General features: G+C 30.5%; 9 protein-coding genes across 9 annotated transcripts; 3 read left to right on the top strand and 6 right to left on the bottom strand. All coding sequences in view use genetic code 12, as the record gives it.

Annotated features, from left to right (window-relative positions):
- Positions 1 to 30: 30 nt before the first annotated feature.
- On the bottom strand, positions 31 to 1134 carry KGF54_000028 (leucine carboxy methyltransferase; the record flags this gene model as incomplete). Its single annotated transcript, XM_051763317.1, has 1 exon — positions 31 to 1134. One exon carries the CDS (start codon positions 1132 to 1134, stop codon positions 31 to 33), a length of 1104 nt encoding a protein of 367 aa, XP_051622643.1.
- Positions 1135 to 1637: 503 nt separating this feature from the next.
- TRM9 (tRNA (carboxymethyluridine(34)-5-O)-methyltransferase) lies at positions 1638 to 2438 on the bottom strand (the record flags this gene model as incomplete). The annotated part of the gene is made up of 1 exon (XM_051763207.1): positions 1638 to 2438. The coding sequence occupies one exon, from the start codon at positions 2436 to 2438 to the stop codon at positions 1638 to 1640; it is 801 nt and encodes a 266-aa protein (XP_051622642.1).
- Positions 2439 to 2754: 316 nt separating this feature from the next.
- Positions 2755 to 3921, top strand: KGF54_000026 (uncharacterized protein; the record flags this gene model as incomplete). The annotated part of the gene is made up of 1 exon (XM_051763096.1): positions 2755 to 3921. The coding sequence occupies one exon, from the start codon at positions 2755 to 2757 to the stop codon at positions 3919 to 3921; it is 1167 nt and encodes a 388-aa protein (XP_051622641.1).
- Positions 3922 to 4337: 416 nt separating this feature from the next.
- On the top strand, positions 4338 to 5165 carry KGF54_000025 (uncharacterized protein; the record flags this gene model as incomplete). Its single annotated transcript, XM_051762985.1, has 1 exon — positions 4338 to 5165. One exon carries the CDS (start codon positions 4338 to 4340, stop codon positions 5163 to 5165), a length of 828 nt encoding a protein of 275 aa, XP_051622640.1.
- A 10385-nt stretch (positions 5166 to 15550) lies between these two features.
- Positions 15551 to 17434, bottom strand: KGF54_000024 (polynucleotide 5'-hydroxyl-kinase; the record flags this gene model as incomplete). The annotated part of the gene is made up of 1 exon (XM_051762874.1): positions 15551 to 17434. One exon carries the CDS (start codon positions 17432 to 17434, stop codon positions 15551 to 15553), a length of 1884 nt encoding a protein of 627 aa, XP_051622639.1.
- A 636-nt stretch (positions 17435 to 18070) lies between these two features.
- KGF54_000023 (uncharacterized protein) lies at positions 18071 to 18838 on the bottom strand (the record flags this gene model as incomplete). The annotated part of the gene is made up of 1 exon (XM_051762764.1): positions 18071 to 18838. The coding sequence occupies one exon, from the start codon at positions 18836 to 18838 to the stop codon at positions 18071 to 18073; it is 768 nt and encodes a 255-aa protein (XP_051622638.1).
- A 401-nt stretch (positions 18839 to 19239) lies between these two features.
- On the bottom strand, positions 19240 to 21108 carry PPZ1 (salt homeostasis regulator; the record flags this gene model as incomplete). Its single annotated transcript, XM_051762653.1, has 1 exon — positions 19240 to 21108. One exon carries the CDS (start codon positions 21106 to 21108, stop codon positions 19240 to 19242), a length of 1869 nt encoding a protein of 622 aa, XP_051622637.1.
- A 724-nt stretch (positions 21109 to 21832) lies between these two features.
- Positions 21833 to 23272, bottom strand: KGF54_000021 (uncharacterized protein; the record flags this gene model as incomplete). The annotated part of the gene is made up of 1 exon (XM_051762542.1): positions 21833 to 23272. The coding sequence occupies one exon, from the start codon at positions 23270 to 23272 to the stop codon at positions 21833 to 21835; it is 1440 nt and encodes a 479-aa protein (XP_051622636.1).
- Positions 23273 to 23791: 519 nt separating this feature from the next.
- On the top strand, positions 23792 to 24160 carry KGF54_000020 (mitochondrial 37S ribosomal protein uS13m; the record flags this gene model as incomplete). The annotated part of the gene is made up of 1 exon (XM_051762431.1): positions 23792 to 24160. One exon carries the CDS (start codon positions 23792 to 23794, stop codon positions 24158 to 24160), a length of 369 nt encoding a protein of 122 aa, XP_051622635.1.
- Positions 24161 to 24425: the final 265 nt, after the last annotated feature.

The raw sequence follows: 24425 nt of genomic DNA, 5'->3' as shown, positions 1-24425 counted from the left end.
ATTTTCGGTAGTTACGTAGTATATATTAATCTATTCTGTACTAACGAACCAGCTCCATTTATCTTTATTTTTAAAAGTATTTTTAGAAGAACCCTGAGCCTCTCCATAGCATAGACAATAATGTTCCAACAAAAGCTTGATTTCTTCTATTTCATCTATCAATTCTAGAGAATTAATTCTTTTCAACTCCTCAGCACCAATCCAAGGTTCAGATTTTTTACTGTAGCCTGCCACATTACTCAAATCAGTCATCCTAATATTTGATAACTTACAAGATTCTTTTAAAAATTTTGTTCTTGATTCCAAGTCTGGATATTCATCAAATGTTTGTAAGTTTATACCTCGACCCATTAAATTTTGATTCATGGTTGATCCAAATGAGTCTTTCAATGACATTGGCTCAAATATTAGAAAACTAGTTAAATTTGAATTTAAAGATTCAGTCCAAAACTTGATTGCTGAGTGGTATTCCTTAGGTGATAAATAACATAGTACACATTCACTAATTACCAAGGTTGGCGAATTTGAGTTTAAACCTTGTAGTTGGTTTTTTGAAGTTAGTTCTCTTAAATCTAAACCATGAAGATGATAGCTTGAAGTATGTAGATTAGGGTCGAAGCTACTGAATGATTCCTTCGAATCAATTTTGGGAACTTCAAGTTGCTCTATACCTAGTAGTTTCGATAATTTTGAATTGTTTAATATTGCTAATTTTTTGATTCTTGTAGATTCTGGAAAATCAACTTCATGATATTTCAATAAAGGAAAAGAGCCTAATAACTCAAAAACTCTGGTATCTGATCCACTACCTAGAGAAACAATTTGACAATCGCCATTGCAATACTTTACAAATTCAAGTATGATATCCGTGATGATTTTAGTTCGTAGATACGTCCCTCTGTTAATTAGTGGTAATTTTCTGCTTGAAAACTGATTTTTCAAAGTTCTTGATGATGAGAGGGATGAGTAACCTTGACAATACTGCAAATAAGTCTGATAAGATTTTATCAAGTCATTTATATAATCATCACTTGGTTGAAGGTAGTTTTTTTCATTTATACTATGTCGACAACTTAAAGCATCTAGGTCTGTGGCTCGTATTAATTTATCGTGTCTCTCCTCTGGTGAATTCATGACATCGACTTCTATGTTTGATAAACGTTGACAATTGATCTATTCATTTGTTGTTGAGGTATGATATAGTAGATTTCCATTCAAGATTAATTTTGAGTAATAAGTTCGCAACTCTACTCTTTTTCTAACTATTAAGTTTCAATCCAAGAAGGACAATTAATTAGAGATCTATTTTAGAAAGAGCTGTTTTTTAAATAACTGGTGTAAGCGTTTATTTGACTAACTAAGCTAGCGCTATTTGGAAAGCTATTTGGTTTGAAACAGCTTGAGAGACTTATTGCAGCATCTACAAATCTTCACTCGTATTCCATAATTCAGGAATTATTTCATGATTTGCTTTATCCTGTCTACCCTTTTTCAGATCTAGATAAGTCTTACAGATCTACGATAATAACCGAGTGAGACAGATCCAGGGAAATCAGATTTAATCGATCTTAGTAGATCTCATTTAGCCATCAACGTTAATACTCAATAAAGTGGAATGCTTATTAATCGAATGTAACTTAAATTTTCTCAATAATTATCCACCAATTATCTTTTTCATATCCTTGATCTACTATCTTACAAGCTTTTGTTGCCAATGCATTTTCGGCTATTTCTCCTTTTTTGTACAAATGATAATACCTATATTTGGTTTCTTCGGGAGGATCTTGTTCTTCGTCTTCATCAAGTTTTGCATCATTGCCTAAAATTTTTCGATCATTGCAATTGTCATTGTGAAGTTTTCCATTACCTTTTTTCACAGCCTTCTTCTGATTCTTCTTCAAAACCCAAGGTATCAATATATCTTGTTCATCTCCTTCTTTATATCCACGTCTGGAATTTTCCTGTTCTAAAGCCCAACAATAAATTAAACACTGTCCTTTCTGTTTTAATTTGGATAAAATATGTTGTATGGCTTGAACTCTACGATTTTCATTTGCAAAATGGTGAATAACTGCAATGGATATAGCAAAGTCAAACATATTATTTGGATGAGGCAAAGACAAACCATCTGCTATACCTAAATTGTATTGATTTTTGGATATTTCTTGTCCACATTGTATTAAACCCAGTGATCTATCTGTTCCAATAATGAATAAATCTTCTGAAACATTTAAATATTTACCATTACCACATCCAACATCTAATCCAATTGAATATTTAGGTCTATTTTTCAAAAAAGTTTCCACTATTGGCCATGGTTTGTACCTGGTTTGTGAAAAATGAGGTGCTATTTCATTGTAAACGTCATGTACATAAACTTCTTCTTGTAGTGATGGTTGCAAATCTTTCTCAATTGTTAAAGACGGAAGGGCAGACATTTGAAAATTGTTGTGACTGACTAAACCGTATAAATAAAATAATGGTAATATCGCTAAGAATTTGAAACAGACTAAATTATATTGACAGCTTTGGTCGTGAACTGAAATTTAGAGTCGTCTTGGTAAATAAGTTTACAATGTGATATTTTGTACCTTGATTTTTTTTTTTTTTCACAAATTTTCAGTATACATATGGGATTGAAGAAAACATTTATAGAAGTATTCTACGTGACGATAAAGTGAAGAATATAAAATTAGCATATTGATTCATTGGTGTTTCCCAAAAAAAGAGAACAGGGAAAAACAATGTGCTGTCATGAATATAGTAACTAGAGTCGGAAGAATTAATTTTACTCATTTATTAATATACTTCATTGCAATTCTTTTACCGTGGATAAGTGTATCAGGTTCCAATCATTTAAGAAACCTTTTCAAGTTTGATAATAAATTAGATCATGATTTTAATTCTGGACCATTGTCATACCATCTACAAAAAGAACTAACATTCAAAATTCCAGTTCACATATATTACAACAATGAGAATTTTGAACTTCCGGATTTAATTGAAGCAACTCAAATACAAATAAACAATGAGTTAAGGAATCTAATAAATAATCATGAGAACAAGAATCTCTTAAAAATTGAATTATTTGATTGTCTAAAATATAATTGTACTAATAATGAAACTGAATATAAATTAGATCTAATACTAAATCGCGAGAATTCCCTTGGAGTATCATCGGACGAATTGAAAGCAATTGTTTTTTATTCATTAGATTCAATTCATTCTAATGATTTACCATTCTTAATTACTCAAACCATCCTCCATCATTTTCTTTATGGAGATATAGAACTTATTAATAGAAAATTAATCAAGGAGGATTTTGATGATGAGGTTTATTTCAAAATGGTATTTGCTGGTCCTGCGTTTGAAATGGAGGATATCAAGGATGGTGCACTCTTTGTTAGTGAAGTAATGAGTAACATAGAAGGGTCATCGGAACAAATCAATTGTTTAACTAAATTAGCCTGGGACATTTTACCGCAGGGCTCTTCACTTACAGATGCTGATTATACTGATGTTGATGAGGACAAATCTGAGAATAAAGTTATAATAATCTTTCCAAACAAATTAAGCAAAGTTTTAAAGATAAGTAACTTCATAGAGGAAAAAGATCAATTAATTTCCAAAATACTATCTATTATAGAGAAGCAATTAGGCTTACCTTCAAAACCAAGTAACAATTTTAATATAAAACTAAACGCTAGTCTAAGATGGAAAATCTTAAACACATTGAGCAAAGTCTCGCGAAGGATGGAAATGAGAAACAATGAAAGTGAAAACAAAGCTGAAGCTTTACTTGCAAAAGAGTACGTCGATCACTTTAAATCAATTATTCAAGAAATTAACAACAATTATGAAACTCATTCATTAATTAATCAATTGAACAAGTCCAAAAATTTATTATATACTTTAGAGTAAAGAATTAATATACATTTTTTTTATTTTGTTTCATTATTTATAATCAATTGGAACAACTCAAACCTTTATAAATGTCTGATTCAGTAAAAAGCTCTAAAAAGTAGCAGTATCTCATCTTTCAAATTTAGCCAAGTATAATTAGCTTCACCTTAAACTTATTGTTGATGAATTAAGTTCATTTGTGCAAAGTATAAGTATTAAGTGAAAAATTATTATATACAGGATTGTTTACGATTAAAAATGGAATTATTTATTACAATAATATAAACTATTATCTTAAAGATTATTACAAAGAACATTCAATAAAACAACTTATCAATTGATTGTCACATCATCATTTTAAACATCACTACTTGTGAAAATAATTAATCTTCTCATCATCATTGGCATAAGGAGTACTCATAAATTATATAAATATGGAGAATGAAGATAATTCCATAGAACAAACCAATTTGGACTCCGATCACCATCAACATGAATCTGTACTGCCAGAAAAGAATATAGAACTGGAAGAACTGGAAGAAGAACTTGAAATTCTGTCCGACTCGGATTCAGAAATAAGTTTAGACGAAGATGATGAAGAATTAATATGGAGAGTCTTTTTCAATCAATTAGAAAAACATAGAGAAGGAATTAATCAGTCTAACGAAGGTTTGCAAACGGATGGTAATACTTCAGATTATGACGTCGATTTAGAAACTAGTGATGATGATCAAAGTGATGTCTTGTCAATAAATTCAGAAGAATTAAATTTGGTGAATGATCCTTCATTAATATCTCGTTATAAATCTTTAAAAGAAGTTAATTTCGATAAAAATATGTCAGATGAAGATCAAAAAAGACTTTTAATATCAAATTTTACTGATGCTCAAATGGAAAGATTTGAAGCTTACAGAAGGCTGACAATTAATAAACCAGGTGTAAAAAAATTATGTAATGCAGTAATTGGTCATTCAGTCCCTCAAGTAATTGCAACAGTTGTTGCTGGTGTCGCAAAACTGTTCATGGGTGAGTTGATTACTAAATCTTTTGAGATTCAAGAAAGGGATAATAAAGGTAAATTATTGTTAGATATTGAAGAAAAGAAGTTATTAAAATCAAAATTTCTACAAGATGGTAAAGGATCAGACCTTAAACAAACTCCTTTAAAATATGAGGGAGATCGAAAACGTCCTTTACAACCATGTCATGTGAGAGAGGCCTGGAGATTATATGAAGAAGAGACTAGTGGCACTCTTAAATGATAATGATGTTCATTTCAAAAACATGTAATCGACATCCAAAGATAGTTAATCCTTTAGTCGAATAGATTTCAAGTCAATATAGCATCCCAGCTCTTGGTCGTTTAAGGAGAATCAAAATAAAGGTTGAAAGTTCACTCGTAAGAATTTCAGTCAAGGTTTGATAGTAGGAGTGCCTCAGTTATTACATTTGGTCTGATCAATTTTGATTGGTTTTTATTGGGTGAAAGTTCTGATCGATGCATTCAAATTAAAACAGATGGTGAATATTTTATTAAATATCTTGCAAATAAACCTCGGTCTAAATCAAGAAGATCTAATTGGATCTCATTCGTTTTGTGGACTGCGTGAATCTGAATCTTATTTGAGAATCTTGTGAATTTGTATAAGGTATATAATCAGTCTGATAGGCTCAGATTTGGGTCCATACTTACTTAGTTTAGATACAACAAAAGTTGATGGGTTAGTTGAAGCACTCAAGTCTTATTCAACTAATCTCAATATAAATGATTGCTATTTCTCACCTTATGGGGAAAAACATGGTTATTTATTGTGTGTATTTGAAATAAATGAACACATTGTGTATATTTTAAATAATAAAGTTGTAGTCAATTTCAATCATAAATTCGGAGACAATGAATCTTCAAATAAAATATAGCACCCTTTATTTGTCGCATATTGTGGTGAAGGGTGGCTACATCCAATTTTTAAAGCTACTTCTTAGAAAATAGAAACCTCAATGCCCAATTTTAAGCTTTGATAGAGAATTTGTAAATTATCATTTAAATTAATATAAGCGAATATTATTTAATTGTAAACATATTGTTGCGAAATTAATGAAATTGTGAATTCACCTCAATTAATATTATTCCTCATGAATTATGAAAGACACTAGAGGCAAGTGGACCTTTAAAATGGCCATAAAAAGAGCATAGATTCTAGTATTTGATTAAGATCAGTGAAAATACTCGAAATACTTTATTATCTTTTGAAACTATACAACTTGATCTAGTAATTTTTTTTTTCTTCCTGAAATCAACAGTAAAGACGCAAAATTATATTAGCGAGACGACAAAAATATTTAGTCAAAAATTACTACCATGATTCCAAAAAATGTCTGTATGAACGACTTATTTTCAAACTAAAAAATAATGGAAAAAAAAAAAAAAAAAAACACTCATAAAATTTTGTCTGATCAAAATTAACAGACAAAATTTTGTATTAGTATGATGTTTCAGATCTAACAACGATTTCTACACAAAACCTAAGCTTCAGATTTGATTTAACTTTGTGATCGCTTTTTAAGTACAACAATAAATTCTGTTTAGTAAGATAAGATGTATCACTGAGCAGGAATTTGAATTTTAGAATTTAAAAGAAACATTTTGTAAACCTACATTCAGAAACACTGTCAATTACGTAGAGTAGACTCTAAAAATTATGAAAAACGTATCGTAAAATTTTGTACAATTGAAGTGAAAGTGATCATTTGCTGTAAAATTACTCAATCAAACTAAGTTTACACTTTATTTTGTTTTTCGCATTTAAGTTGGTTCTTGCTACGTTCAGAGAAGCAATTGCTAAGACACCATTAGCTTCCACATTCATCAAAGACAAGGAATTCTGTATTCCGGGCGAGAAGTCAATCCTTCAAAATTTGCTAATACAGACTTGTAATAAGACAAAAAATAAATTGAATCAATTGAAGTAAAATATAATATTGTTGATTAATTAATAAATGACATAGCACAGTTGATATTATTGAAATAACAAATCTTCATCATCTTCCTAACACTATAGTCAACCAGTACAGTCACCAAGTCTCGCTTATTTTCATAGCCATATAAATACAATCTGGCAATACATCTTGGAAATAATAAAGATTCAACAACATAGTTCGAAAAGTGAAAACTGTCGAAACTTAAAGCAAGCAAACTTAACAAATATAAACCACTCGTATTGTCTTGATTGTCGTAGAGAATTGTTTTCGCTTGACTTTTGAGTTAAAGAAGCTCCAGATTGCAAATTTAACAAGTTATGAACTAAAATCAAAACAGATCGTTTACCGTGGTTGGTTTCTAGAAACAAGTTTCTACACTTGTAGCTCCCAAACGGAAAAATTTACTAATACCTAATGAACTACATAGTGATTATATATGCGATTTTTCAGTTTTTGACTTTACATTATATGGTTTTTTAACCTCTTTAATTCTTGGACATCTCGCTAATAGTTTACAAATTAAGTATGGTTGTTCTGAAGTGTTTCAGATCTAAGATCAAGATCCAATGAAATCTCAAATGAATTTAACTATTGCGGTAATGTTGTAGTTAGATCTCTGGTATGGCATAGCAAGGTACTGTAACTATTGGTGTAATGTTGCGTTCAGATCTGAAGATTTGGCATATCAAGATACTTCATGTATTGTGGTTGAGAACTGATCAAATCTAAACTTTATTTTTTTTGGATCTAGATTTAAGGTACAAGAGACCCCTGGGATCTGATTTGTTCTAGATTTTGATTTAGATTCAAGGTACAGAAACGTTTCAGATACCAAGCATTGAGAGTTCAGATTTGTGTTAAATAAAATATAGTCTAGTTTTTTGGTTCTTTTGAATTAGAATGAGTTAGGCAGGTGTTGGGTCAGTTGGAATTTGTAAAGACGTTATAGTTTAACAATGAAACTAACAGCTGAGACAACAAGAAACCGTTAATATAGCTTTTTCTGTTCGTGAAATATGTATACTTTATCGCTGATGCTGGTAATGATAAGTTTAGCAAACCTCTATTCTCCATTTTACGACACGACGCAAAATCTTAGTAGAATGAAGAAATGAAAAATTACTTGCTTAAAATCAAGAAGTTCAATTCTTACTTCAGTAATCTCATTCGTTTCACAACAACATTTAGGAACTCATTTTTACTTCAGCGACTTCTATATATTTATGAAATTTCTATTATTTACTATAAATGGTCGATCAATAATTCAAGGAAATAATTTGAAAAGGGTAAAATGGTTTAATTCCGGCTACGATTGTTTCGAGTTTGAGGAAAATGAAAATCGTTTAAAAAGCGGCTCTATCATTACTTAGCCAAGTAGATAGTTTCAAGGTGGATTTGGTTTAAAAGAGTTGGCTCAAATATTCACGAGGTTAATATGTGGTCAAAAATTAGTACAAATCATCGGAAAACTGGCCATAGATAGATTAAAGTGCCATTATTGTGGCCCTACAATACAAATCAATAAGAAAAGAATAGATCCAGTGAATTAGATATACCATTTCTGATATTGGTATTAAGTGTGGAGACTCAAAACATTTGTAAGATCAACAGACACAATTGCATCTAGAAACACTAAATTGATCAAGCAAAGCGGTAAAGCAGCATGTCTATAAACACTTGATTGTGCTATCAACTGGAGACAAGAAATTGGAAGAGTTATTGCACGAGGGGATCAGATAGGTTATTCAACTTGTTTAAGAGTATATCGCTAATGTCGTGTTGTCAGATTGTATTTCAAAACATTCGGCTTCGGCTGGAGATCTCGGTAAAAATTTTTCAAGTAATTTTCCACTCAGATCTTGATATATTGATGGCCAAGTGGTCAGTACTATGACAGAGATGGTAACACACGCTTGTTCAACTCGGTTTAAAGTCAGTATAACGCATTTATTTGATATGCTGAATTACGTTTTTTGTTATGCTAGATCTAATTTCTTTGTTATGCAAATTCTAAGCTTTTTGTTATGCTGAATCTACATTTATTGTTATGCTAGATCTACATTTATTGTTATGCTAGATCTACATTTATTGTTATGCTAGATCTATGTTTTATGTTATGCTAGATCCAAGTTTTTTGTTATGCTAGATCTACTTTTTTTGTTATGCAAATTCTAAGCTTTTTGTTACGCTGGATCTACATTTTTTGTTATGCTAGATCTACATTTTTTGATATGCTGAATCTACATTTTTTGTTATGCTGAATCTACATTCTTTGTTATGCTAGATCTACATTTATTGTTATGCTAGATCTACATTTATTGTTATGCTAGATCTATGTTTTATGTTATGCTAGATCCAAGTTTTTTGTTATGCTAGATCTACTTTTTTTGTTATGCAAATTCTAAGCTTTTTGTTACGCTGGATCTACATTTTTTGTTATGCTAGATCTACATTTTTTGATATGCTGAATCTACATTTTTTGTTATGCTGGATCTACATTTTTTGTTATGCTAGATCTACATTTATTGTTATGCTGAATCTAAGTTTTATGTTATGCAAGATTTTTGTTTTTTGTTATGCAGCTTGTGAAATTTTGTAATGCTCAATCCAAAGTTTTCGTTATGCTTTATCTAAGTTTCGACTCATTGTTATGACAAAGTATTTGGATATGTATGATGGGGCTTTTTAGATAGCTTTGAAGGGTTAACTGCTATTCAAATGTCATGAGAGATGGAATGTTGGAATAGGGGACGTAGGAACAGAATAACCAGAATTCAAATAGAATAGATCTGTATTTTTCCACTGAATATCAGTATTGATCTTTGTATTAATTCACAAAACTGGGTCCAAGATTTTGTTGGCTTGCATTAACGAACTAGAACATATGACCCCAAAATTAGGATTGCGTATTGAACTCGTTTTATCGACAGCTGATATATGAACTAGAATCTGTATACTTTGATTCGAGTTTTTGCAGATGAAGCAATTTAAATCGATAAATCAAATCTTCTAATTTTGACTCGTCTTTCCAACTCTAAAACTAACAGCATGTCATTTGAGTTGATGAACTCCGAGTACAAATTTCGAAGGGCTCAAACAACATAAAACAGAGATCTCACGTTATGATCCAATTCACAGTAAGATCTTAATCTATAAAACTAAAATTTAGATTCAAGGATCTCTGGCCAAGATCTAAATTTCTAATCTATGACTTAGATATCAAATGCAACAGAGATCACACGTTAAGATCCAATACTCAGTTATTTTTCCAAAGACCTTGATTTATAACTCTAGTATTTAGATTCAAGGATCACAAGATCCAAATCGCTAATCTAAGTCTTAGATCTCAAATTAAGCAGATATCTCACGCAATTTTCAGTTATTTTGTTCAAAGATCTTGATCCGTGACTCTAATATTTCGATCCAAAGATCTCAGGCAAAGATTCAAATCTACATCAAACCCTTGTGTTAATTCCTAAATCTCAACATAATTTTTGTCAAACCAAACCGCTAACTCTGTTACTCGCAGTAAATCATCTTGAGGTGCTAAAATTCCAGTATAAAGTTGAGATGGGTAAAACAGAAAATTGAAGCTAGGGAGCTATTTGATCCTAGGTATTGACATAAATTTCTTAAGTCACACAAACCTCATGCAAATCACATACTTTCCTAAACTTCAAAAGGCAACCCCAATCTAACCGCCCTTTTTCGCAAATACTAAAGCTGATGTAGGAATTCTTGTAATTTCCAAACAAACCAAAAAACAAATAATCGTGGCTCCATTTAAATCATGTGCAATCAAAGAATAATATGATACCATTTTCACCGGCTACAAATTTGAGAACAAAATAATTAATTTAAAACTCTAATACACTCAGTACCACAACAAAATAAATATTTGCACCAGATACAGAAGATGATTGTTATGTGGATTATAAACGAAGAAGAGTTTTTCATTATCTGAGGTACATTCAATGTGCTGAAAAATAAGTTTGACCTACACACTTCTAGTATCATCGCTTTGAAACGATTTGAATTGAAATGAGGCGATGCAGCATCATACTTAAAATTGTGCGGTATTATAGTTCGGATAACCAATAATTGCCACAAGTAGTTTCATGCTTGTTGAGTAATTTATCATCACAAATGAAGGTGCGTAATAATGACAATAGGCTCGCAAATAATATGATCTCGTCTTTTTGATGCAATAACTACCGTGATGTGGCACGTTCTGATCATGATGATAACAGGTGATGGGTACTCTCCTACAACCTACTGTTTCATTTTTATAGCCCAATGTCTACTCCATGACAAGGAATAGATACAAATTAACTTTCTAAAGAAATGGTAAGGACATAATGCTGGAAAAACATGTGAAAAGTTCCATTACTTGCATACCAAAAATTAACTCAGTATAAACATATAGACTGGAAAGATCTTCCCCTTTTTTCCATATGTTGTTTGATGTAACGTTGACTTAGCAAAAGTTGATATGTTTGAATAGATCGAAGGTTCTAATGAAATTTTTTTTTAGTGCAAGCTATGTTTCAAATTTATGAATCTGTAATGTTTCTTTAATCAATTGCAAAAGGCATCATTAAAAAAGGTAATGTAGTAGCTATTCTGGTCATTGTCCCATTTATTGACTATCGATATATTTCATGTAGTCTGAGTTATAAGCCACTTAACTTTACTGGGTAAAAGTGATATCTTAGTGGCACAACATTTGAAACACACGGCATCGGTGATTGTAAATCTCTTTTTTAATAATAGGTGATCAAGTGGTCTGAGCACTCTTTATCCAGCTTATACCTCATAGCAAATGTCGGAGTCATTGTTTGATTCGCTTAAAAAACTAGTGGAGATCCAGAGATTTGTTATAAGATTTGAGATCTTAGTCAAAAATATTATGTCATAAATCTTAGATTTGGATCTTAATCTGAGGTCTCTGTTTCAATTTGATTGGTCCAACCGAAAATTTATCTGCGAGATTCATCAACGAGATCCAGCACCTCAAACTGATGTCTGCAAGTAGAGGAGTCAGAGGTCCGATTTGGAAACAAACGATTCGAAATTTATAAATTTAATTCAAGGGTGTTGGGTTTGAGGTTTTAAGAATCAATAGATACAAGATTCAGATTTTGACCTGGGATCTATGGATCTAAATGTAAGATGTATAGATCAAGAGCTTTAATTTAGTATTTGTTATCACTTTAATTTTCTGTTTTATGTTGTTTGTTCACTTTGTAAATTTATACTGCAATTTTCAGAACCTTAAGATGATATACTAGATGATCTACTGCATGTTTTAGCGTTAACAGTTTGATTTGCAAATAAATATGTGGAGATTAAGGCCCTAATCTACGGGTTTGATTATCAGGTTTTGAGATCTAAGTCAAAAATTGGAGATTTGGATCTTGGACTGAGATCTTTGGATTTAAATATTAGAGTTATATCAAGATCTTTGGACGTATAATTGTGAATCGGATCTTAACGTGAGATCTCTGTTTTACTTGAGATCTAAGTCATAGATCAGAGATTTGGATCTTGGCCCGAGATGTTTGAATCTAAATATTAGATTTATAGATCAAGATCTTGGAACAAATTACGTGAGATCACTGTTTTACGTTGTTTTAGCCTTTCAAGTTTTTCACTCTGAGTTTAGCACCTTAAAATCACACATTTTGTTAGTTTTAGAGTTAGAGAGACGAGTCGATAGTTGAGAGTTTTTGATTTGTTGCTTTAGTTTGCTTCATTTGCAAAAAGTCGAGTCAAACTACACAGATTTTATCTTGTATTTTACATATCAGCCATCGATAAAACAAGTATAATTTGTAATCCTAATTTTGATGCCCCAGTTTGATAACGCACTTGTTGGCTCGAACTGACCCAGGTTTGTGAATTAATACAAAGATCAATATTGATATTCAGCAGAAAATTACAGATCTATTTTATTTGAATTCTGGTTATTCTGTTTCAACGTCCGTTATTCCAATCTTCTATCTCTCATGACATTTGAATAGCAGTTATCCTTCAATGCTATCAAAAAAGCCCAATCATACATATCCAAATACTTTGTCATAACACTGAGCTTATCATAAAAGTATTCTAAGCGTATCCAAAGACTTAGATAAAGCATAACAAAAACTTTGGATTGAGCATAACAAAATTTCACAAATCAGCATAACAAAAAACAAAAATCTAGCATAACAAAAACGTAAAAATTGCATAACAAAATACTTGGATGTAACATAACATAAATATCAGATTCAGCATAACAATAAATATAGATCTAGCATAACAGAAAATGTAGATCCAGCATAACAAAAAACTTGAAATTTGCATAACAAAAAAAGTAGATCTAGCATAACAAAAGACTTGGATGTAGCATAACATAAATATCAGATTCAGCATAACAATAAATATAGATCTAGCATAACAAAAAACTTGGATCTAGCATAACAAAAAATGTAGATTCAGCATAACAAAAAATGTAGATTCAGCATAACAGAAAATGTAGATCCAGCATAACAAAAAACTTGAAATTTGCATAACAAAAAAGTAGATCTAGCATAACAAAAAACTTGGATCTAGCATAACATAAAACATAGATCTAGCATAACAAAAAATGTAGATCCAGCATAACAAAAAGCTTAGAATTTGCATAACAAAAAAAGTAGATCTAGCATAACAAAAAACTTGGATCTAGCATAACAAAAAACTTGGATCTAGCATAACATAAAACATAGATTTAGCATAACAATATATGTAGATCTAGCATAACAAAAAACTTGGATCTAGCATAACATAAAACATAGATCTAGCATAACAAAAAGTGTAGATTCACCATAACAAAAAATTTAGATTCAGCATATCAAAAAACGTAAAATCTGCATAACAAAATACTTGAATCTAGCATTACATAAAACGTAATTCGGCATATCAAAAAAAAGCATTACACTGACTTTAAACGGAGTCGAACAAGCGTGTTATATAACCTCTGTAATGTTACTGACCACCTGGCCATTGATGAAACAAGATCTGAGTGGAAAATTAGTTGATAAAAATTTACCGAGATCTCCAGCCGAACCCGAATGTTTTGAAATACAATTTGGCGACACGACATTTGCGATATACTCTTAAACAATTTGAATATCGACTCTGATCCCTTCTTGCATTAACTCCTCCAATCTCTTGTCTCCAACTGATAGCACAATCAAGTGCTCATAAACATGCCGCTTTACCGCTCTGGTCGATCAATTTAGTGCTTCTAGATGCAACTGCGTCTATTGATCATAAAAATGATTTGATTCTCCACACTTAATCCCAATATCAGAAATGGTATATCAGATTCACTGGATCTATTCTTTTCTTATTGATTTGAATTGTAGGGCCAGAAATCTATGGCCAGTTTTCCGTTAATTTGTTCTAATTTTTGACCACATATTGACATCGTTTATACTCGAGCCAACTCTTTTGAACCAAACACCTTGTAGCCAACTACTTGGCTAAGTAATGTAGAGCTATTCCTTAACGTAATTTTCATTTTGCTCAAATTTGAAACAATCGTAGCCGGAATTAAACCATTTTACCCTTTTCAAACTATTTCTTAGAATAATTGATCAACCATTTATAGTAAACGATAGAAATTTTACGAATATATAGAAGTAGCTGAAGTAAAAATGAATAACTAAATGTTGTTGTGAAACGAACGAGATTTCTGAAGTAAGAATTGAATTTCTTGATTTTAAGCAAGTAATTATTCAATTTTTTATTTTACTAAGATTTTGCGTCGTGTCGTAAAAATGGAGAAAAGAAATTTGCTAAACCAATCATTTCCAGCATCAGTGATATGTAATACTTGTTTCACGAACAGAAGTAGCTATTTTAATGGTTTTTTGTTGTCTCGGCTGTATTAGCTTCAGCGTTTAAATTCAATGTCTTTTCAAATTTTCACCTAAGCCAACGTCTGCCTAACACAAGGATTTTAATTAATTTTGCAGCCAAAAAACAGAAAACGAGAAGATTTTCTATCTATAACAAATTCAAACCCTAACATCTTAGGATTTGAACCGTTTTATGCACCTCGAATCTAGATCAAAATCTAAAACAAATCAGATTCCAGGGGTCTTTTGTACTTAAATCTAGATCAAAACAAACTAAAATTTAGATCTGGTCAATTCTCAGCTACAATACGTACAGCATCTTGATTTTCCATATCTCTAGATCTGACCACAACATTACATTATTACTTACAGTATCTTGCTAAGCCATACCAAAGATATAACTACAACATTACCGCAATAGTTAAATTCATTTGAGATCCCGTTGGATCTTGATCTTAGATTTGAAACACTTCAGAACCACCATACTTAAATTGTAAAATATTAGCGAGACGTCCAAGGGTTAAGAGGTTAAAAACTATATGTTAACATCCTAGAACCAACAAACATCCACACACTCATGACTACAATTTTATCAAATCTTTATCAACCAATCAATTGTATAAAATATAAAATGATTAAACTTGTTACTTTAATGTTTATTACATGTTAATAAATTTTAGAAGAGTTCAATGAATGATGACTAGAAAAAATTACTTAAATGCTACCTCCAGTAATGTGTTGTTGGTGTTGTGCGTTTGTTATAATTTCAGATCTTGCTGTTCCTATCTTTGGTTTTTCCTAATTATATTCCTTCGTACTTTCCAAATCCCACCAACTTTAGGTTTTGCCTTGAAGCTTAGGTAAGGTATTCTATTGACTTGCTTTGTGGTGTTGGTTTTTGAATTATCAATGTGTTGTAAGAAATTAGGATACATTATTTCTGGTGCTGGTAAATTTCCCTCTCCACGGACTAATATGATTTTGTAATTGGAATTTAAATGGGTCTGAAGCTTTGAAATAACATCTGGTGGTGCATAAATGTTAAAATATTGTTCTTTGAAATTTATGCTGTGTATTGCTAGTAGTCCTAAAAATTGACTTTCTTGATCATCATTGCTTATCCTCTTTAGTGTTTCCATGTTTATCAAATTGGGGTACTTGCTTGAAGTATTTTTTGTAGGTGTAAAAGTTTTACTACTAGTTGCATAAATCCCCCATATCATTGTCTCCAAAAGCAAACGCAACAATGCAAATTCTTGAGTACTCTTTAACTTGTAATTCAAAACACATAATGCATTTATTCCAACTTCTGAGTTATTGATGCAATAACTTAATTTCAATGGTGGCACATCCAACATATATCTTGAAAAATCGAAACAATTATTTGAAATTTTATGAAAATATAACAATTTATTAATACATCTAATTTGACTAGCAGATAATTCTTGATTCGAGAAAATACCACTAACTAAATGTACATTTGAATATGATAATCCATTCAAAGTGGTTTGATTTTCTTCAGCATCTAATGATAATTTGTGAGATAAAAGACACAAATCTGATGGATTTATAATATTAGATATCTTTACCAATAATTCTTTACCATAGCCCTTAATCCATCCAGGGGTGTTAATGATCAAAACGTAACCTTTGTGCAAATATGTACTAGAATATGTATCGAATAGCCTCTGAACAATATTTAAAAACCTTGATGGGGATTCCATTGGACTTGTAAAGCCGTAATACAATTCAGTTTTGTCATCTTTTGAAAGATCTTCACAAAAGCTTGCTTCATAATGGATTGATAAAGACATACAATACGGTGATGAATATTCAGATTGGCCAGGATCAAGGTCCATTAATACTACTGGTCTTTTTCTGTGTAGCAACAAATAATCCATAAAACACTTGGAAAAAGTAGACTTTCCTGTATTTTTATGCCCGATTACCATGAGACTATTTAGTGGCGAGTTGGCTATCGATTTGAACATTTTGGACCAAGTATCTGGAATATATAAACCACATGATTCATCTTCGCTTTCCTTTATGACAATTTCAAACGTGTAGTTTCTGAATAGATTATCTTGATCAGACACTGCAGAAGATCTTTGTGAATAAATTTTATGAAGATTTTCAAGGCCATTTTTCAAATTTATTAGCTTTAAGACTGCAATATTGTCAGCTGATGCATGTGATACAATGGGTAATGCTTGAGCACCTGAAGATTTGAAAGAATATATTTTTTTGGAGTCAGAAGCCATATTATAGCAATTATTTAGTTGAACCTCTCCTTCTATTATCTCCATCTTGAATTGACCTTTGATAATTATAAATTCGGGGTTATGTAGTTTGAGTAGTATGTGATCATCGAAAAAATTTAAGTTTGTATTATTGGGTATGAAATTTGATTGTGAAATGATATTATGAGTGTTTGAATTCAAAGGACCTCCTTGTGGATTTGTGGTATCATCTTTATATAGTCGTGTTTGAGCCTCATTAGTAATTTCGTCACTATCTTCTTCCTCATTATCATCTTCATCATCAGAATCTTTAGTGTATTGTAAAATTGTATCATCTAATTCATCATTAACCATTGATTTATCATTTGATGGGTTTTGAGAGCCTGTCAACAGAAGTCCTGATTTAAGAGCAGCATAAGCACTCATTCAAAATTAACTATTCTAATTACTTCTTCTAATTTGCCTTGTTATGAAACTGCTAGTTGATCAAATTTGGGTTGATTATTCTTGTATCTCATCAATTGATTTTTCTATTTCTTCTGTGTTTTAAGATGGTTGATGAGCTCATACGATGCTGAAACCAAGTAGTTTTTGAATCAATAAGTGACTGGTTCAATAATATGAGGGTAATTTCAGGGGTAGTAAATCTTGTGATTAGATGCTTGTTAGATGATAATGTTAATTGAAAAGTGTTTCATTTAATTATTTCGCGCAGCTGCGATCTGGAAAATCGCATTTTTCAATTCATTCAAGAAATAGTTAAGATGTATTTACAGCAATTGAGAAAGGAGTACTTCTATAGCTCACTTAAAAGAAATTTACAATTAATTGATTATAAAAGATCGTATAGTTTCAAACTTCATTAACTGAACTAAACATTTAAAGCTTCCAGCGCTTTATAATTCTTCAATGTTTTTCAGAAAACACATGAATTGAATCTTGATTGTACTAAACTAAACTCTTCCCAAAGATTCTATTATGCCGGGTTCATTAAACCAAAGTAGCTACAATCTCCTGTGTATCAATTTGGATTGCAGCCCCCATATATCCCATGGATGACTACTAAGCAGCATCAGTATTAAATTTATCAAGAATTCCATTTATTTTGCCATGTACTTCCGTCATTTCACTAATTTTATCCAAATATAGTTTATAAACTTCATTTTGATATTGTAATTTTTTATCAAGAATGATTTCAATATCGTCAAATTCTGAATTTGATAATAACGATAATGAGGATTTTTCTAAATCTTTGGGCTCGTCCTTAGTTTGGTTAGGTTCTTCCTTAGTTTGGCCCTTCAGTTGCAATTCATGGGTGGTATCATTTTGAGATAGTAAGGCAGGTAGTAGTTCAGCAAATATGGTATTTTCGTAATCTTTAATTATTTCAAATAACTGTTTATTTTTCTGAATTTTAGAACCTAGTAGTTGATTCATAGATTCAATCTGACTTTTTAAGTCGGCCCCATCTTCGTCAGGTCCATCTTCATTTTTGGGGGTTTTGATATTATATTTTTGTTCTAGTAAATAGGAAATTAAACGATCAGTGGTCTTTCCATCGTTGGGTGGTACACTATTGTTATTCGCAATATCTTCTGGAAAATCAATAAAACTAGAGTCCAAATTGTGACAAATACTTGATAATTTCTCATTATTACTCTCAATTTCTCTGCTTAATTGATTTGTAAAGCTTATTAATGGTTCCAAATTCTCAGTTCTTAATAAGAATTGATTACTTGAATCGACACTATATGGATGACCACTCCCATTATTAGAACTATTATTATTATTATTATTATTATTATTGATGGTACTTTTACTATATTGCATAATAATATTTAGTATTTCATTTGAACACGTAATGATTAATGTTCCATTCTATTAAGGAAATCTAAAGTTTTCTATGGTGATATCTTAAAATCGTAAAGATCTCAAAATTATTAGATCGAAATATACGATCTTGAACTATATACAGTACTATGATACCAACAATTAGGATTTGCATTTAGTATAATATCTCTCACTGTTCACAGTATCAGTTTTTATTAACTACAGTCTAGCTTTCATCAAATTCATTAGTTTGTATATCCTTTCTTAAATTATTATACTTATTATACAAATTAAAATTCAAGTTCAAAAAAAATTATTATAATAATCATATACAAAGGTAGATCGTTTGATCTCTCATTTTCATTAATTTGGAAAGATAACCAGTACACAATTCGCTATTATCATCTGGACTGAATTCTTTGTAAAGTTTGAGCTGTTTTTCTCTCTTGCTTACCTTTTTTCATCACTTGTTTTAAAGCTACACTATCCAACGGATCCAACAATTCAAAAGAACATAACAATTCCTCAGAAACACTCATAACTGCACCCCAATTATCAAATTCACCACAATAATTTGGAGCTGAAAATACCGTGACTAAAGTTCTATCATTAAAAAATTCATAACCATCTTCAACAACCATATGAGCTCTACAAACTAAATCAAATCCAAATTTGCTTAAAAATTTATTTATAGCAACTTTTGAAAAAACATAAGATACTCCTCTTTCATTATCCTCCCATTCATTTATAGTATCTGCTGGATCTGACCATAATAGATCATTAAGTAATCCAAAATCTGGTACATCAGTAGGTCGTACAATATTTCTAATTTCATCCATTGAATTTAATACCGGTGATAATCCTCCATGAACACAAAAAATTTTACCAGCAACAATTGCAGCTATTGGTAAGGTATTAAAAGTATCTATAAACAATTTCCATGTTTTGATGTTACACCTTCTTTTACATTCATCATAAAATCCATAAACTCTTGTTACATTTGCACATTCATGATTCCCTCTTAATAAAAAGAAATTTTCTGGATATTTGATTTTGTAACATAATAATAATAGTATTGTTTCTAAACTTTGTTTACCTCTATCAACATAATCCCCAAGAAATAAATAATTAGTTTGAGGTGGGAAACCACATTTTGTAAAAATACGAATTAAATCACCATATTGTCCATGAACATCACCTACTACTTTAACTGGCGGTGATAATTCTAATAAAGATGGTTGTGATAAAAAGATCTCTCTTGCAGTTGCACATATTAATTGAATTTCTGTATTTTTCAAACAAACATTTTTAGTTCTTTTCCCACTATAACCAGCATCTAATAGTCTTTGAATTAAATCCTCTATATCAATTGTATTACTTCCTCCACCTATCGATGATGACGTTGTGGATTGTTTATGAAGATGATTATTCATTGTTGAAGCAGTTTTAGATAGTTCAGTTAGATCAGCTGCCAGCGACTGTCTACTACTTTGAATACTTTTACTATCTTCATTATTATTAATTGATAAATTTGGAGATTTTGGGGCTTGCAGTATGTCATTTGCTTCTTCATCATTTGGTTGAGAGTCAAAGTCTGACAAACCAGTTGGTTGTGGTGATAGATGATGATTTATAGACGGTATTGAATGATTGGTTGATGTCCTGGATATATTATTATTATTATTATTATTTGAATTATTTACTGAATTTGATAATGGTGAATTCATAGTCGGTGATTCTAATCCTGAAACACTAATAGTTGTATTAACAGTCTCATTTGTATTTCTCCTGATAAGTATAGGTTCTTTTGGTTGAAGTTGCATCATCGAAGGTGGTAAATTACTATTATCACTGAATGAAGTTGAATATATATTTGTTGAACTATTATTTCTTGAAAATGACGGTATTTCGGAATTAGTTTCGGCCGATGCATTTTTTTGTTGTATTGGAGTCGTACTAGATTCATTCAAGCCTTGATCATATTCGGTCCGATTATAATTTTCATTATTAGATCTTGGTCTAGATGGCGTTGAATTTAAATTATTATCATCACTATTTGAGATCAGCTCAGTCTGATTAGCACCATTATTGTTGTTATTATGGTTGAGTTTACTGCTGTTGTTATTATTTGAATTACCATTATTTATACTACTCAATGACAATTTACTTCTTATTGATCTTGAAGATTTTGCTGACGTGGAGGTATCTGTACGTTGTAATGGAGCTCCATTGAAATTTTTATTTCCTGGCTTAGATGAATTATTTCCCATGTCGTATTGCGAATGTTTGTATTATACTTTGAATGTAATTTGAAAAAAAGATTTAAGGGTTGAAAGATACTTGAATGGTTGAAAAATTTGGACAATATTCACGAAAACGAAAGCTGATGTATTTAAGAATACTTTTGATTATAAAAATTGTTGTATAAGTGAATGAATCTGGACAAAATATGATGTCTTCTTCAATTAATGTTTAGGATATAATTACTTGTTTTGATCGATATTATTGAATGTAATTAGAATGATGGAATATATGTATATTGTACAAAGTATTTGAAATCTATCAATTATTTGATCTAAACGATATCAATGAATGTACAATTTTTTGAAAACGATTACTGTAATAAGTATTTAGTATTAAAACTTAGATGTAATCAAATGAAGTAGAAATTATTATTATTCCGACCTTTGCTTTTAATTTCTTCTCTCCAATTTTTTTTTGTATGTGTAGAATTTAATTATTGATATGTTGCTACCAAATAATCAAATTTAGATAAGATGTTTTACAGATATTTGTATGTACGAAATGTTATTACTTTTATTCATTGCAACATAAAAGAAATATGATTAAAAGGAGAGTTTACAACTATAATACTGATCTAAAATTGATCTAAAATTTGACCAGTTTTTGTTCAACTTAAAAACTATTCAATGAACTATCAACTTCAAGTTTTATTTGTATTAAAAAAAAAAAGGCAGTGTCCAGTTAGGGAACTTAAGTTCCCAATATTTCATCTCTAAAATGTCTTTGGAAATTGATCTTTTTAGGTTTCATTTTTCTAACTTGATCACTTTTAATTTTATTTTCAATTTTTTGAGTTTCCCTTTGTTGTTTAGAAATTTCTCTAAAAGATAAACCAGAAGCAAATCTTCTATCAACCAAAGCTTGAGTTTTTCTACCTTCATCATCATTTGATACTGGTAAGGCAATATTTTGACGATAATATCTTTGCATTGATCTATGTCCAATTCTGGAACCTATAGGAGTTGTTAGTTCAACACCAGATGGATCAATGTGTACTAAAGAATAATTATTGTTTATTTCTTCTTCTCCATTTGTTGAACTTTCTTCCCTTTCTTCTTCTTGATCATTATATGTTTCATCATTAGCTGACGCATCGGAATCTATATAGACAATTGATTCTGTCGGGTCATCATTAAATCCAACTTTCTTCGAAGTAGGTGAATTCTTACTTCGTTTTGTTTTATCTTCATCATCAACTGTGAAATCATAATATTTAGCCAAACGTAATTTTTCGTCTTTAGTTTCATAAGGAATCTTACAATGACCCTTAGATTTGACATGTTGTCTAATACTTTCTAAATTTCTTCCTTGAAAACCACATACAGAACAATTAAAGCTTGATATGATTGTACTTAGATATATTAGTAGTCCTTCCATATCCATTAAAAATGACCTTTCAGGAATGTACAAGCCATGACTATTAAACATATGTTTTATGTTTCTTTCTGTATCCACATTTTCAACACCACAGAAGAAGCAATTCGTGATCGGAATAATTTTTGATCGTTCTTCTTCATCCTCTAAATTCTCATCATCAACTTCGTCTTCTTCTTCCTCATCCTCAACTTCGTCTTCTTCTTCCTCATCCTCTAATGGCATTTGAAGATCTTCATAATCTGTAAAATCTGATGATTCCGTATAATTTAATTCTGAACCAGTATGTATCGGTTCAATCTCATGATAACCTTCAGAATCATTAAGTGAAAATTGTGAAAAATCCGATGCAACTGAACCAGCAGGACTTGTACTCCTTTCTATAGCAGCAAAATCTTTTGCTTCAGTAATTATTCTTTCTATAGAACGACCTCTTGAATTATTTCTAATACTATAACCATTTTTCAAATTTTGTTTATTTGAATTGTTCTTCTTCTTCCTAGTTGCAACATAAAACCCATATTCATCTTCATTTTCATTTCTATTGTCTGACCTTAATTTTGAACTTAAGATTTTTTCAGCAAATACATCAGATGATATTGAAGGTAATTGTGCAATCCTTCTCTTCAAATTGTATCTATGGAATTCTGTCTTCATGTGTTGTCTCTGTAAATCGGCATTAACAAATTTTAGACTACATGTATTACATGTGAATAAACTAGTCTCTGGATTAGATCCGCTTGGTAAAAAACTCATAATTCTGTCTTATTTTAAATTAAACCTATTTTGAGGAGATAGTGAATGTCTTATTTTCGATAAACTTTAACTTGAGGAGATATTAACTGTCTTATCTTTAACGAATTTTAACTTAAAAAGATAGTGAAATATTGAAAAAAAAAGCAAGATGAACTTTGGATTAATCTTTTAGTTTATTTTTATAATTTTCCTATCGTAAAATTGGGGGTGGAGAATTAAAAAATTTGAAAGTAAAAAATTTCTAATTGAATTAATTACGCAAATAATTAATCAACTTATAGAAATTGAAATTACCCTTTTAGATTGAACAAACTGAGATCGTGATCCAGATCTTCGAAATATTAGATTTTCCTCATTCTGATGATAGATCTTATGTAATTAATTGATCTCATACAAACTTTAAAAAATTTGGTAGCGTGGGGTTTTCAATTGTTATTAGCGAAAAAATTATATAGTAAGAAAAATTTTAGTGTTACAATCTTTATTGTCTTATTCAATCAACTAAATCTAGATATAATAATGGGAGTAGTGGTGTTTGGTAAATCAATAAAGCACAATTTTCCAGTAAGGATTGGTCTTGCAAAAACCATATTTGGAATTGGTCCAACAACTGCTTCAAAATTAATGGCCAAAATTGGAATATATCCAAATTGTAAAATGAATCAATTAACAGAACCACAAATTATGGATCTTAATAAAGAAATATCACAATTGTTAGTAGAAGGTCATTTAAAACATAAAATAAATAACGATATCAAAATGAAAAGAGATATTGGTTCATTCGCTGGATTTAGACATGCTTGGGGATTTCCAGTAAGAGGACAAAGAACTAAAACTAATGCAAATACTGCTAGAAGATTGAATAAACTAGAAAGGTTCAGGCTATAAATTATTGGGTATCACTTATTTAATGACTTCGGGGGACGTATACTTTAAAAATCTTATTTTAATTCTGTAAATAGATAACGAATAAACACATATATCATAATGATGAAAGCCACGACAAATGATGAGAGGAACCTCTGTATTCAAACTATCAAGATTTTAATGAGATATTATAGTATTGTTTAGGCTGTACGGACTGAAATATATATAATACAATATCTAGATCAAAAACAGCGGTTACAAAAGCACGAGTTAATAGACAAGAATA

The sequence above is a fragment of the Candida jiufengensis genome, assembly GCF_024610255.1.
Source record: "Candida jiufengensis strain CBS 10846 chromosome Unknown scaffold9, whole genome shotgun sequence".
NCBI lineage: Eukaryota > Fungi > Ascomycota > Pichiomycetes > Serinales > Debaryomycetaceae > Lodderomyces > Lodderomyces jiufengensis.
This window is presented reverse-complemented; position numbering and strand designations above follow the sequence as displayed.